General features: G+C 39.1%; 2 protein-coding genes across 2 annotated transcripts in view; both read right to left on the reverse strand.

The window, feature by feature from the left end:
- ankfy1 (ankyrin repeat and FYVE domain containing 1) overlaps positions 1–5,634 on the reverse strand; it is a 15,044-nt gene extending 9,410 nt beyond the window's left edge. Inside the window, exons 1-9 of the mRNA XM_023418284.2 lie at positions 5,571–5,634; positions 3,418–3,625; positions 2,992–3,110; positions 2,427–2,562; positions 2,209–2,332; positions 1,448–1,597; positions 1,168–1,333; positions 721–925; positions 548–616 (exon numbers count right to left, since the gene is read on the reverse strand). Coding sequence (XP_023274052.1) covers positions 548–616; positions 721–925; positions 1,168–1,333; positions 1,448–1,597; positions 2,209–2,332; positions 2,427–2,562; positions 2,992–3,110; positions 3,418–3,625; positions 5,571–5,580 — 1,187 coding nt within the window. The 5' untranslated portion in view covers positions 5,581–5,634. The remainder of the gene's footprint in view (positions 1–547; positions 617–720; positions 926–1,167; positions 1,334–1,447; positions 1,598–2,208; positions 2,333–2,426; positions 2,563–2,991; positions 3,111–3,417; positions 3,626–5,570) is intronic.
- A 1,667-nt stretch (positions 5,635–7,301) lies between these two features.
- Positions 7,302–14,041, reverse strand: ube2g1a (ubiquitin-conjugating enzyme E2G 1a (UBC7 homolog, yeast)). The gene is made up of 6 exons (XM_023418387.2): positions 13,827–14,041; positions 12,174–12,276; positions 11,923–12,020; positions 10,649–10,827; positions 10,305–10,424; positions 7,302–8,564 (listed from the first exon to the last, which is right to left on the reverse strand). Exons 1-5 carry the CDS (start codon positions 13,870–13,872, stop codon positions 10,338–10,340), a joined length of 513 nt encoding a protein of 170 aa, XP_023274155.1. The 5' UTR covers positions 13,873–14,041; the 3' UTR covers positions 7,302–8,564; positions 10,305–10,337.
- Positions 14,042–15,691: the final 1,650 nt, after the last annotated feature.

Consider the following 15,691-nt stretch of genomic DNA (forward strand, 5'->3'; position numbering starts at 1 on the left):
ATTCTGAAATTAAAAATGTCTAAATTCACTAGCTGTGATGTATGCTGGTGTTGTTAGAAAATGACTTAGCTCAAAAAAGTAGGTTACATTTGTTGTCTAATCTTATCTGTCAGCTTAGAACTACAATCACCACCTCGCAGTTGTTTGCCTCCGCCAACAAGTGAAGTTGCAGGAAATATGGTCACAACCTCCCCTTCTGTTCCTGACTTAGTGTTAAATAATTGCCAGAAAAGTGTTTTTGCAGACTAATGTGACGTCACAGTGAAGTTGACCTCATTTTAATTTAAAGTTTCACCACTTCATCATTTGATCCTATTACACATTTGTGTTAAATTTTGTCATAATTAGTGTATGAATTTTCGAGTTATGACTAAAAACGTGTTTTATGGAGGTCACAGTGACCTTTGACCACCAAATTCTAATCAGTTCGTCCTTGACTCCAAGTGAACGTTTATATCAAATTTGAAGAAATTCTTTCAAGGCTTTACTGAGATATTGCATATTCCACAAACGCTCTAATTCCATAAGAAGGCAGAACGTAACTCACTGTTTGCACTGTAGCAGCTGGCTGAACACGGGCTCATTCCCTGATGCCACAGCTTCATGCAGCGGAGTTCTAAAAACGACAAGACAAAAAGCTGAAGCACCGTCACGCTTAGCAAGGGTGCTGGTCACCGTTGCAATACATCACAGTTCATAAACAAGAGGTCTGTGACCCACCTGCCCTTGCTGTTCTGCATGTTGGGGTTGGCTCCGGTCCTGAGCAGAGCCTCTGCTATTCGTGCCATGCCGCTCATCACTTCTACAGAGTGCTTCTTGGGGCTGAAAGAACAAACCAGGTGAAGTGGGGTTTCCACAGCCCCCACTGTGGATGCATTCACCTGAGCTGAGTGGCGAATCAGGAAGATGGAGGCAAATTCATCACCTGGAACGAGGGAAAGAAAGACTAGCAGTCATAAAAAAAGAAATTCTGCTTTCATGTATTAACACTAACACTCACAGAGCAGCAACTCGGACTCGTACAGAAAAATTTAACAGGTAAGAGCAAATTGTTTATTGAATAATTTGTCAAGTAGGTATCTTAACTCTTTGACAGCAGAGCTGAAAGTTTAACTTCCACAAGAAACAAACATTGGTAACAAAGTGTGTTAAAGAGTGGCTCCACACCTCTTTGGATGGCCTTATGCAGGAGGCTCCAGCCACTCTGGTCCACCATATCCACATCTGCTTTGTTGTTAACCAAAGTGGTGGCAATACTTTCCAATTTACGAGAGAGTGCCAGGTCCAGTGCCAGGTCACCGTTGTTGTCCAGCTCATTTAGCTTGCCGGGTAGCTGAAAACAAGAGATAACAAAATCCAAAACATAAAACCAGTTCAGAAACATTTCATCTACCCTGCTGGTGACAATGTAACAAACAGTTAATAAAAGGGTATCTGGTGAACTGACCTGCGAGTCCATCTCGATGAGATAGAGAAAGACCACATCTTCTCGCTCAACTTTGATGGCTTTGTGGAGAGGATACTCCGTTTTAGATTTGATCATCTTGTACAGAAGTTGGGCGCTCATGGTGCTGAAATCTTCTTTCCTCAAATCATCCTAATAAATGACAGTCAATGAAACACAACAAAGCATCAGTGTCAAATATCCGAACTGATGACAGAAAACATCAACAGGTGTCATCAATTGTCTACAGATAGAAGCCTCTAATGTAATGTTAGAAGACTGTTATGACGGAGAATTTCTTGCTTTCAAGAATAAAAATAAAAAAGCCATTAAAAACAGAAAAAAGGAGACTGGATGTGTCAGAAGCTGGTGACAGCTAACAGCCATTTTCTACAATAAAGTCATAAAGATAATTTTGACAACTGTTTATTGTATCGTAAACAGTGATGACACCAGTGTGACAACATATCTCTGATCCAACAAAAAGGAGTAAACGTAAGAGATGAACCTACAGAGAAACACAAGGTCTGGTTAAAAGTGGTTGGTGGATTCAGAAGTTGCATACTTATTTTGATGCCTCAGCACTGATGAAAACTCAAATAATTAATCAAAATAGCAAACTAAAATGGTTGGTAAGGCATCACTGAAAAAAAAAAAGTAAATAGTTAATTTAGTCTACATGCATAGGTAAACACACACACACACACACACACACCTAAAGTTGCCCAGTTAGCCAACACAACACAACACAACAAGGGACTCACCCAGTGACTGGCTATGATCTCCCCACAGTAGTTCATCAGGGTGGTGGCATTTAGTTCCTCAGCTGTCTGATAGAAGCGAATGCAGTTCCTGACATTCACCGAGGACATCACGCCTTTTTCACATCTGTCCCAGAGGAGAAACAGATATACTTCAGGCCATTAAGCCACATATGTCGCTCTATAAAATGCTCTGCAACAGTAATTCTGCTTGTGCTGACCTCTCTCTGAGCAGCTGAAGCTGGAATCGATTAGCCAGCTTCATCAAGTCAATAAGGAAGGCATCATCCTCAGTGAGTTCCAACTCATCGGTGTATGCCCAGCGCAACATCGCCATGGCAACCTCCGGCTTGCAATCTGGGAATGAATTATGTGATAAAAAACAGGGATTCACAGAATGATCAATTACAAACCTTCTATGATTCTGAGTGATAATAAATTATCAGTCTCTGCAAACACTGGACTCAACACAACAATCACTTAAACACATTTATCTTGAAGCACTGGGATGAATCTCCATTCATTCATGTTTCCTACAGTCATTTTCTCATATGCATGTGAGTTTAAACCTTACTCATTTGCTTACTGGAAAATTGCCATGAAGGCCAAAACCTACCCAGAGCCAAACTGTGTCAGATACTGGACTTTGACAATCTGCTGAATCCACTCCAAAATAAATATTCAGTCATCATCTATTAACCCAGGCATGTTGACTCAGTGACGGGTGAGTAAATAATGAGTGAATTTTCATTATAATTTAAGCTATGTAACACCAGGGTTGCTCACCAGATAGGTCCAGTTCAGAGGTGGAGGCCAGGTTGGCCAGACTCCAGACATCACTGCGAGCAGCCAACACAAACTTATGGGCACTGAGCTTCTCCCCTGCGACTTTCACTTTCAGATCACTGCAAAACCAGCACATTCATCTATGAGAAACCACATCTTCAGTAATCCTGAGACTAACAAACAAAGTAACAAAGATTGGTCAATATATTCACATATCAATATGTTACAGTTACAGCACTCAAAACATGACCCTCAACACAGGCTTTCATCATGTTATGTGACAAGCCCATCAACTGCAACAATGTAGGAGTATAGGCAGGTTGCATCACACAACACACACCAGAGGAGACACACAACTGTATAACATTGGCAGGAATGCTGTAGAAAGCAAAGCCCATACCCTTCCATACCAACCATGTTCCTCACCTGTACTGTTCCTGCTGGTAGAGGTCGGCCACGATGTCCAGCAGACGGCTGATGAAGGTGTCTGCGGCTGCGGGGCTGGAGGAGCCCTGGCCAGAGGCCTGAGCAGCAAGCACAGCACAGCGCCTCTCTGTGTCAGCCAGCTTCTGCTGCATCTTCACATACTCCTGCCTGAGCAGGGCCAGGTGCTTCTGCAGCTTGGCCACCTCCTCTGTCCCACATCAAGGTAAATAAGACAGACAGAGGACAAAACACACAAAAAAAAAGTAGGCAACAAAGACCGATTTCTGAACACAGGTTAAAACTGGGCTGAACGTTGCCTTGAACTGAAAGCGGTGGTCCAAAGTACATTCAATTTTCAATTACTTACAAAAACATTACTGCTGCTTGAAGATGACTTTTAGGGCAATGGTCATATGACAGGAAGAAGCATACCATAAAGTTTGTGAGCTTGATTTGCACCTATACTACTAATGGTTTGAGAAAGGAGACTTCAGACAGTGGCTTATTTCTTGTTAATAGCACTTTCTCATGTGACCAAAGTTGCACTGAAGCAGAAGATTTTTAGCATTCTTTGTGCAAAAACCAAATCCCTGAATCTTAAAAAACGGACTATGGTGAATCTAAGGAGAGTCGTTTTGTTTGGAAAAACTTTTTCCTGTTCCTCTGACTGAAATGCGCTTTCTACAGATCTTCGTGTTACAGTTCTGATTCATGTCTCAGCCAAGAGTCCACAGAGTTTAACTGAGGCCCATTTCCTTCCTTTAAACCAGTAAAGTTTTAGTGAAGCAAGAATGCTGAGACGGCACGTTACTTTGTCCTTCCTCGTAAACCGTTACTGGCAAGGCTACTGGTCATGAGGAACAGAAAAGGGGTGTCCCTGAAAACCACCTGATCAGCTCAACACAGGAAGGGTGGTATGCTGGAGCAGCAGCTTAGGACCAACGGATCAGCCAGAGAATTTATTTTAATATATTAAAAATCATCTATCTAACCCTAACCCTAACCCAGGATTAAAAAAGCATCACTAATGCATCTGCAAATTAAATATTTATCTCACGCTTTGGGAAAATCCTCCTATGACAACCATATGTATGGCAAACCCTTGACATTTAAGAACAATACACCCTTAACAAAACTTATATGAAATGTAATCCATTTTGTTAACATTATCTAGTCTCTTCCCGGCTTTGTAAAGCCACACACCAATGCACTCTGTCTGTAAATACAAAACACACAATGGAAATTCTCTCAAACTGTGCCACTGGCAACCGAATACAGGCATTGCAAGAGTAGTTTTAGAGCGAAAAAAAAGGGCCCTCTCTTTTTCATTTAAGTGAAGGCTCAGACAATCATTTAACATGCCCAAACAAATATGCTTTCTGTTCAGTGGAAATGGAGCAGTTACACACACAGTAACGCCATGGGCTTGGAGTGTTCTCTGGATCCAAGTTGGTAAGAAGATTTCCGTTAATGAGGAACACAACAGCAGACGTCCCCTTATGTCTAAGCCAAATATAGGTGGTGCCCTTAGCCATGGCACTTCTGCCAGGTGGTGCAGATGATACCTGACAGGGAGTGACACCTACTCTGTCCTGTGGAGCCTCCTGTCCCATATTAACCCTCCTTTTGACAGCACTGCCTTAAAATTCAGCTGTAAAACAAGTTTATCTTCATGAACAAAACAGCAACAGTTAACGAGGTGTTAACTGTTATGGGATTATATATCTAGATAGTGTAGACAGTTTGATACCATCTATGACGCTGACATTTAGCTAGGCACTAATATCAACATTATCAACGAATTCCGTAAGTTAACATAAGGGTGTTTTTTCTTACGTAGCAAACCAGCAATCTTCCTAAACAAAAACTGTTCCCCGCAGTCCAACCCATCAATATCATCTCTTGCCTGGTTCGGCTAACTCTTAGCTCTAAAATACAGCTAGCAACATCAACGACAGCTAACGGTAGAGCTTGCTCACTGACAAGATGAGTGTGACAAGAGGGGTGTCGCAGTGCTTCGCATTTTCAACCACAGACAATGTACGGTTCATCAAATTGCCAAGACACCCGTTGATTCAGCACGACAGTTCAACAAGCATACGACTATGAAAGGGAGTGCACCAAATAGTCAAAAAAAAAAATCAATCTCATACCTTCCGCCATGTTGCTCAGCGTTCGCTCCGTGGCCTGATGGTCTCTATCGCGATATGACGAAGAGGCAGATAGTAGGCAGTGGCGCTGGTGCTGCGTTCAAACACTCGTTCATAGATTGTTTGTCACATGACCGGTCCAGGACTATTACAATGCTTCTTGCATTGAATAACTGTATCATTAGGTCTCGTTTTCTAAATTTATGCACGTGGTTTAATTCACCATAGTAGCACTTAAGTTGATAATTTTCTATACTAAAGGGTAAAAGGTGCTAACTTGAGGGATTTTCTTTGCCACCTGCAAAAAACAGAAATCCTGGGGGTCAACGCATACAGTCTCATATTATTTCATTGTGACTGTGAAAATATGGAGGATTGCCTTCACTGACGACAGTTGAAAGACCCCAGGCCGTAGGTAGGTGTGTACAAACTGGTAAATGGCTTTAAAATTTATGTTGCCTTCAGGGGCTCCTCGTTAAATCCGAACTCAGCGATGAAAAGTCATACTAATGTACCAGGCATATTCATACAGTAGAAGGGGACTCCACAGACACCAAACCACACTGTGAATTCAGCTGAAGTCCCCATGTCTACTGCAACAATACCAGTAAATGCAAAGATTGACTCATTTCTACAAGAGGCACTCTTACTTACCTGACACTCCCCATAAGACCTCTTGGAATATGCAAGAGTTCATAATAAAATTAAGCTGCTGAGCTGGGTATGATCAGTCTGTTCTGATGGGGGCCACTTATGGCACTGTGATATATGCCTGTGCACTGATAATAAATCAAATAGTAGGAGTACTGTACATGTACAGCAAAAAAAAAACAAACAAACTGGACAGCAACTAAGATAACAGGTGATCAAGTTAATATTCTCGCCCGAGTTATTTTAAAAAGTTGTGCGTTTTGAGGATAAGGAAGATATGTATGATTCACCGCCATTTCAAGTTCTAGATTTTGCTAACTAGATTGTGAAAACTAATGTTTTCACTTGGCAAGAGCATTGTCTCCCAAATTGCTGCAGATACATCTATTTTATCAAAGTACTGTGCTGTGGAATTACAGCTCCTATTATTTGTTATGTTCAGATAGTCCTGCTCACCTCACAAAGTTCATTTTGCATTTGTTTTATTTTGGAGCACTTACTTTAGGAGATAGTGAATGAAATAAAACAGGAAAACATCATGGGATTCAGTCTGTGTGACAATTAAAAAAATCTAAATCTCTCCTGGTTGACAGCGCCATGCTTGTGGAGAGGCAAGAGTGCAAAGGAGAAAGCATTATCGTGGCTGTCATTAGTGACATTGGATTCATTTAGTGACTCCAACCCTGAAGGAAGTAAAAAATCTGTTAATGAGAAAGCAATTGTTGACTGAGAGAGTTCATAAAAGATGAGAGAGAAAAGGAAGCTACATATTCTTGGCACAACCCCCTAAATCCATCCTAAACTAGTCATGCAAAGAACATTATATCATAATATATAATCTGGAGAGTAATCTTTCTGAGCAAACATGATGGCATTAAAGTTTAAACTCAGAAAATACTAGATTATAAACTGTCTAAATATATGTAATACTCAGTGAACATTTTGTTTGAAATACTGGAAAATAAACCAGGTGAGAAATCCATTTTACAATGTGTTGTTTGTGTTCATAAAAGGGTGCTGTTTTCATTGGCATGTAATTCATGTTGTGTCCAAAACACCGCCTGAATTAAATACACAAGTAAATATTGAAAAAAAGTCATATTTTAGAAGAACTCACTACAGGTAACAGGTTTCATAACATGAAAAATATACATCAGTATTTTGTCTTTGTACATTAGGCAAAACTGCAATAGTTCAGTGAGCAGAATAATCATGAGATTGTGGATCAGGGCAGAGCGTGACAAAACAAAATGGGCACACATACTGTATACACAAACACTCAAACATAATCCCAGAAACATTCAGCAAAAACAAACCAAATAAAAAGGAGGATAAAGCATGCATAACAATTCCTACCGAGGACAACACAGACGAGGAAAAGAGAGGCTGCTAAAATAACAGAATACTGGAGAATAGGACCTCAAACTGTATCAGGATATCAAAAATTAACGTGTACACTTCATACTATGGGAGTTATTGCTATACCAAATTGTTACCAATTATCTAATGATACAGATTCCCTGTGTACTGGCTATTAAGTAAATTCATACATAGGTGGTACACAATTTCTCCATCTTTTCTCAACGTTTTAAAACACTTGTTCAATGCAGGGTGAAGTGGCCAAGCATTTTATTAGGAGGCACTTTTGAAAAAAGATAAACAAAATTTAGCATGCACAAAAATTAAGGGGTATGTTGCTTTTCTCGTGTCAACTGAGCAGGATGGTAAGACTTACAACAGTTGAAGAAAAACAAAATCATTCAGGTACGATGTTGAGTTCTGAGAGTGTTAAAGAACCCATGAGAACAGCTTTGTATTCTAATATGGAAAAACCCTTCATCAGTCACATCATTCGTGTCTCACTTGAATCAATCAAGCTCTTCTTAGGTGACATTCCTCCAACAGCATCGCAATTCTCTCTATTTAAGACATCCTGATAAAACAATCTGAAGAGAACTAATACATGCTGGAGTTGAGAGAGGGAAGGTGGACAAAAAATAAATCTATCAGTACCAGCGCTATCCATTTGGTCTAAGTGTCTTGATGGATGGAAAGGGTGCTTATATATTATCCGGTTAAGTCTGTGCTATATACATGTCTTTACAATATCTTCCTGAATGTTGAAGCAGTTCATAGACTTGAAAAATGTTTTATCATCTTCTGGGTTTGTTTGTTTTGTTTTTTTTTGAGTTGGCACTTGCTTGGCGGTTTTCTGTCAGCCTTGGTAGTCACTGTTATGTTCTATTGCAGCCTACAGTAGCCAGTCTGTTCCTGCCAAAATAAAGGACAAGCCTGGCGGGTGGAAGAGTGCAGGAAACAGTGCCATGTTGATTTTCAATTGGAGACCTGTGGGAAAGCACACAACAAACAACAGAAAAATTTGTTAGGAATCAGCAAGACCAATAACACAAGTCATAACATTAACAACAGGCATAAATAATGAGTTGTCAAACGGGCCGCAAAAGATCTGCAGCATCTTATACCGTCTGGATGTGTACAATTCAAACCTAAGATGTTAAGTCTATATTCTTTGTTACTTTTAAAATAGTCAATCTGACACTTGTTGAGTTGCACCACAGATGACAAAGTGTAAGATGATTCATACAACCCCTTTTATTTGAGAGGCCAGTTACACTGTGACTAAATTAATTTCCTCACCGAAATTAAGTGAATGCCACCAAACTTAATCGATTCAACAGAAGAAACAAAGGACATAAACCGACAAATCAGAAACATCAAAGATTAGTATGTTATGCAGGCGTCCTGGTGTTAAAATTCACCATTCCCACACACAAATCTACAGTACAAAGGATGAAACGGATTACAACACCTGTCTGCCTTTTATAACTGTGAAGCTGATTATGTAAAAACTCTAAAACAGAGTCAGGTTTTATTTGAACTTAATGGTTGTTGTAATACTAGTTTATGGAAGTAGTGAGGCTGAAAGGGCGCATTATGTTACCTTATAAGCGAGAGAGAAAGAGGAGTGCCAAAAAAAGCGAGTGTGTCCCGTTTCGCTGCCTTTCTCCCTCATTGACTCCAGAAGTTCTATTTACTGCGATAAAAAACCAGCGGGATCAGAAACTGAACTAAATGACGTGTTCGGTCTGTCTATCTCCTCCAGTCCTAAATCATAGCAGCTCCTTCACACAACGAGCAGCGTCATTACAATCAGCTGATCGGACTGTGTGTGCCTGTTGCAAGCGTCAATTATACGCGGTTATATACGTGAAAATGTGGCAGGCAATTATATTTAGTATTAATTTAAAAGTAGAAATAATAAGTCACTACATTCATGAGAAAACAAGTCAAATATCGTCTTGACGTTTGCAAAGGCATGAGCAATCAGCGATAGCTCTAATGATCCTTGATCACCGATGTCATCGTCCATCGACAGAACCCTAACTGACGCAGTGACCAGCAGCAGCCAGGTGAGAACCATTCGCAATCACCTTGATTCCAACAGAATGACAGAAATGTTAACAGCTCCACACAACTATGGAAAGGAAATTTAAACAAAAGGGGGTAAAGCTGATCATTGTGGTCGCTGGCTTCCTGAATTCTCTATGACGTCTTAAAGTTACTGGAACATAAAAAAGAAGAGAGACATTTGGGAACAAATTGCCAACAGTGTTGGTGTGTCTAGCAGCCATTGATAACTCAAAAAACAACTGTCTGGTCGGGGCAGAGGACTACTTCTTGTAACCATAAGTCTGAGCGCACCGTAATGCAATCTAATACAACAGAATTCTACCTTCATGAGAGTTGTAATGTCAGTTTTTGTTTAAACTCCTTTAGAGTGTGTTTCTATGATTTTGTCCACCCGATTTATATTAGAGGGTAGGTTAACCAAAACACCTTTTAGTATAATGCAGTAAAATTGAACAGCACCAAAGACTGCAGCCACCAAAATGACCAGAAAATCTAAAACAAAAAACCGAACATTAGAACCTTCATGAAGATGGAGTGTAGTTTACACTCAAACAACAACACATTTTTACTTGAATACCTGTTGAACTAGGCAGCCATTTCTTAACAGCTTAAGTTAGTTGTGATTCGTGAACTTAAGGGTCGAAGAATACTTACCCTGAAAACATGAAGCTAGATCCTTGCTAAATATCACTCAAACGCAGTCTCTTGGCTTTTTCGTACACAACGGGCAACTTTCCTTTTAAATGCTCCGTGTCTGTCCTCCCTCCACTCTTTCTGCAGAGAGAAAGAAAAGGTAAAGTCAATTCAATTTCTTAAGTTTTATATCTTTCTAATGTATTGCACATCTCCTTTTCAAAATTATAATTGTAATATAATCAATAATTTATTCACTCACAAATAATGTATTATTAATCATACATTAACTATTTAATGCCACCAAAAACATAATCATGCAAAAAACATTTCTAATCAACTTCTTTTTTAACATGTAAACTTACTGCAGCATCCACATTGGCTGGTGAGTCACCATTTGGGTCTGCCAGCATAGAGATAACACTAATCATGATAGTTTCCACTGTGTGGATAGGCAGCCAGCGCTCCTCTGGTTTCTCATAGCCATACTTGTCCTCCCCAGGCTCGTGCAAAATAGAAATACATACATCTCCATTCTTGTCAACTGGAAAAAAACATGTAGTACACAAATTATGAAGCAGAAAATGCTATTGCTGTTCCTGTGATGTAATGGGTGTTAATGTTTGTTTTGAATGTTGATTTACATATGAAATGTAACCAATTAACTACACAACTAATTAATGATATTGTTTATGGATAGTGCCTATGAAAACTATCTGTCTCCACTCTGAGCCAATGTTTAGCAGGTGCATCTTTGGGAGCAGTTACAGTCCTGTGCCTACAGTATGTGGATGGGTCTGTGTCAAATTTGCACATCTGCATAGTCCAATTCTTCCCCATTCTTCCTTGCAAACTACTAAAGTTCTGTTAAATAATGTGGGGACAGTTCATGAAGAGCAGTATTCAAGTCCTACCACAAACAGTGTGTCAATCCATACCTACAGAACTTAATTTGAATTTATTAACTTTATAAAGCTAAAAACATGCAAATAATAATCACTCATGTTAATACTAGTTTCCAAGAAAATAGTAAATCAAAACCCAACGAGTACAAACACTAAAAAGGGTGCAATGCCATTTCATAGCAGTGTTTATACTGCACTAAAAAACATTTTGCAAAAATGGTAAAATGCATTTGTGAGGTAAAACACTATAACACGATTTGTAACACATTATTAAGATATTACGAGGAATAGTGACTAAAATATAATTTGCATCCAGCCTAAAGCTACTCAGTTTTCTCCAAAGTGACAGTGGTGTATTTCAGTTTATTTTTGTTACATCAACTGCATTTCTCAGCAGTTATAAAATGAAACCCTTATTCAACAATTTGTCCGACCGAAGTTCACTCTGGTAGACTCTTGCTGACCTTGCTGTGGACAAGCATTCAACTGAATGTTTCTTTAATTTAAAAAAGGCAGCTGAAGATAATGACCTAATGCAATGAATGGGTATGGAATGAATGTAATGAATGAATTGCATGTTAATAGTCCTTGGTATTAATACATGTACAATCCACAACATTTCCAAAACTGAACACTATGATCTCCTTGAAAAAGATTGAACCTCCACTTTCTCAAACAGGGCTTACTACAGACAAAGTTAAATATCACTGACGGTGCGGTACACGTGAACCTACCATTAGGGTGCCAAATATCTGTGATAAATTTCATTTTAGGTGGCCTGAGAGGGTAATCTTTGGGAAATGTCAGATGAGCTTTAAACACACCACCTTCACTGTGAACAAAAAAGATCAAAGAGAAAAATCAATATAATAGGTAAATATGTTTCAAAACATCCAACGCAATAGAGGTAATAAGATTTGTTTAGAGCACAAAATAATACCAAATGTTTCATACTATATCCTAAACATAAGAGTGATAAACTTACTACAGTGTGTCTGGAGGCCCAATGATAAGGACTTCCCATCTGTAGAGATCATTATCCTCGATCAGACCTGCTGAAAATCCCTCCACTGGGTTTTTGTTCAGCTCTAGATATAAAAACAAATGCCAAAGAAAGTTTAATTGCCATAGGCTCATATCATAGTGCCTATAATATATTACATGTGCTGATGATGTGATTTTCTGGAGACTGCTGAGGAGACCACATAAACCTTTGTCTTAGGAGGCCTTTTTGGCAAAACACTGAAGATAAAAGTTTGTCAGCACTCTTCCTACATATTTCATTGAATGTTCATTAGATTTGATATGCAACATATTTGGATGATCCCTGGGGTTAATTTATTCAAGTTACTAATTTTGTGACATTCAGTATGCACATATCAACTCCAAACAATCTTGCAAAATATGGAAGTGACCACCAACAGTTAGCACTTCAGCAACAATTTACATAGCCATAAATCAGTGTTATGAGTTAAAAATTCTGTACAGTAATAAATGAAAATATCAAAATCTGAATAACATTTAGTTGCCTTTATGTCACAAGTTAAGGTGTACACTTTGAAGTAATTACTTTATGGTTTTTAATGATTGCATGTGTACAACAACGAACGTACATAATTGACAACATTTGGCAACTCCTAATTTAATTTTTCAAGCTCTACAATAGGTCCAAGTATGTGTAAGAAGGCAATGAAATACTAACGGTACTTTAAAATTTCTGGCATTAGGTTAAGGTACCTCATTTCAATCGAATGTCACTGAAAAATATTAAGGTGCAAGATAATTACCCATCACTATGGAGGCAATAACAGGAAAACAATAAAGAAGCACATTATGTCCCTGACAGTTTGCATATGGATTTTGCAATCTTAACCAAAATCTGAAATGTAACGTTACGGCTACCAGCCCAAAACCTTATACGATGTCTGTCCGACTCAGCTGTTTTTAGAAAGTGGGTTATATTAGGGCAGCAAAATTTAATTCGCAGCTGACTCTGTTAAAATAGCGAATAGAGGTAATGCGAGATTAGCGTTAGCTTGGCGTGTTGATGCTAACAACAGTGACAGCAGCTAACGTTAGCATACAGATGTAGCGAGTTTGCTAAATATGTTGACAATTCAACGTGGTTAGCAAGACAAAACTGGTCAACTAGTGAAACGTTTATTGGATTTATGCATAAAACAGTGACTGCCACCATGCTATTCGCATAACTGGTAAACCCCATATGTAAAAAAATACAAAAGACCACTTGTCATGTCGTTTAAGATACATGTAAACACATCGAGTCAATCGAGACAGCTAGAGGCTAACGTTAGGCTAACTGCTTTTAGCTAACCCGAAAGTCGTTGGGACTTCTGACAGCGGCTTTCAACTAAAATCAAGTGTACAAAGTCGAAACAAACGTCTAAATGAGTTGGTCTCCCAGCACACTGAATGCGTTTATTTGTCAAGAGAGTAATGTGTCTGTCGAGATTCACTGCTATAACCTCCATGCAGTTTATTTTTCATGGGACCTTAACGTTAGTGTGGAAGGTTCAAGAAAACAGTTTGCGCCAGCACCATCATTTGAATCACAGCTAACGGCAGGGTTCATCGTTAGCACGGCAGCCAGCATCATTTCACACCAAGGTTTATTTACCTGCAAGCTGTCTCCTGAGTAACAGCGCTGATTGAGGCTCTGTCATAGTTTAGCGAATGTAATGCAGCTATATTCAATGGCAATATTTCGAGGTAAATGCGTTAATTTCACGTTCACCAAACAGTACTCCGTCCCCTCTATTTTCCGTTTAGCATTATCTTCATTCTTCTTCTTCTCCTGGTACTGCTGCTGCTGCTGCTGCTGCTGCTGCTGTGCTGTTTCTTCTTCTTCTTCGATGGTGTTTAACGGCAGCTGGCATCCAAGTAGTTGTATTACTGCCATCTTTCGACATCACTCAGTACTGCTGCTGTTTCTTCTTCGTTCAGCTTTTACAGCAGCAGACATCCATATTGATGACTTACTGCCATCTTCTGGATATACCCTCGACTGCAATCATCTCTAGATTTACTGCAACAATCATATCCCCTTTACAAAATAAATAAATGAAGAAAATAAAAATAAACTTCTACCTTGTCCACAACCTCTTTAGTTTGTGAACAGACCCCCCTATATCCAAAGTCCAACATAGCCTACATATGCTAATGTCAAATATTAAACATAGGAATGTTGCATCTGACTATCTGCAAGATTAAGCAAAGACTGGATGATATGTTGTACCAGGGGTGACCACTCTATGGTGATTACCAGGAAGCTACTTTTCTCAAAATACATACTAAAAGTCACTGGGTTAACTTTATCCAGTATCAATGGATTGTTGTGAGACAGTGATTTCAAGTACGAAGTTCAAATAATTTCATGGTATTTCTTGTGGCAAAGTATGGTAAGTCCCTGTATGTGTTAAATAAGAAATTAGTGAAGTCCAGGTGTCTTGCCAGGTTAGCCACTTGTACCCTCTGTTCTCAGAGGGCTCAGCTACACATTGGCTCTATAAGGAAAAGTTGGATCCATATCCTTTTTCTGTAGAACATGAAAATAATATTTCTGAAGAAGCTTGGGCCATTGATGTCTTGACTGTCATTTACACCGCAACCCTGAAAATCTCATCATACTTGTAGGCTATAGTCTAGTCCAGAGGTTGGGTTAAATGGTTCATGATGCACAATTCTGATTTTTGTGGCGAATCATGGCAGTGCCTGTATTAGACAGAGGAAAAATTAAGTTAATTATAGTATTTGCTGCTGCGCAATAATTTCTACATGAATTCACTAAACTATCGGGGCAAGACGCACTCTGAAAGGCTATAGCCATATGTTAAGACCGAAGTCCTTAATGAAAACTCTCTGCAGCAGACACTGACACTAGATGGCAGCAACTGACAGGATCCTAAGAGCCCCTAACATAATCATAACACAATTTACTTTCCTGTTACAAAATTTACTTATTACTTACTGTTACCAGTAGTACATCTACAACTGGCAATGATAATACAAATAATGGGGGAAAAAATCAGCACAGTACCAATGAAAGCATAAACTGTTGGAAAGGCAAAATAGATAAATGAACAAAAGAACAAACAAATATTTTTTTTTTTTTTAAATCTCAAATTTTTCCTCTTCATCTCTTACAGTATGATGTTGACTGATCTATTTAACACTAATAATTTGGTCACTTCTTCATAAATGTGAGAAATAATCATCCCATCTGACACCGTGCTGGCACTTGTGTCACAAGTGAAGGAGGAAGTTGATGGGAATAAACATTTACTGTCGAGAAGTGATCACACATGTAGGCGTCTTGGTGGCTGATGAGCCTGTACATGTATGTCTCTGCTGTTTGTCACAGAGTCTGTCATGTTTGATCTAGTGAGGCCAGAAAGCCTCTGAACTGGCTGAAACAGCTGAGCCTGCAACTATGCTGAAGTCAATATGACTACACCAGTTAACTAGGGATGTTTACCATATCAC

This window comes from Seriola lalandi, unplaced genomic scaffold (assembly GCF_002814215.2).
Source record: "Seriola lalandi dorsalis isolate HSWRI2012SDOR001 ecotype SW California unplaced genomic scaffold, Sedor1 jcf7180002054581, whole genome shotgun sequence".
In the NCBI taxonomy this organism is placed as follows: Eukaryota; Metazoa; Chordata; class Actinopteri; order Carangiformes; family Carangidae; genus Seriola; species Seriola lalandi.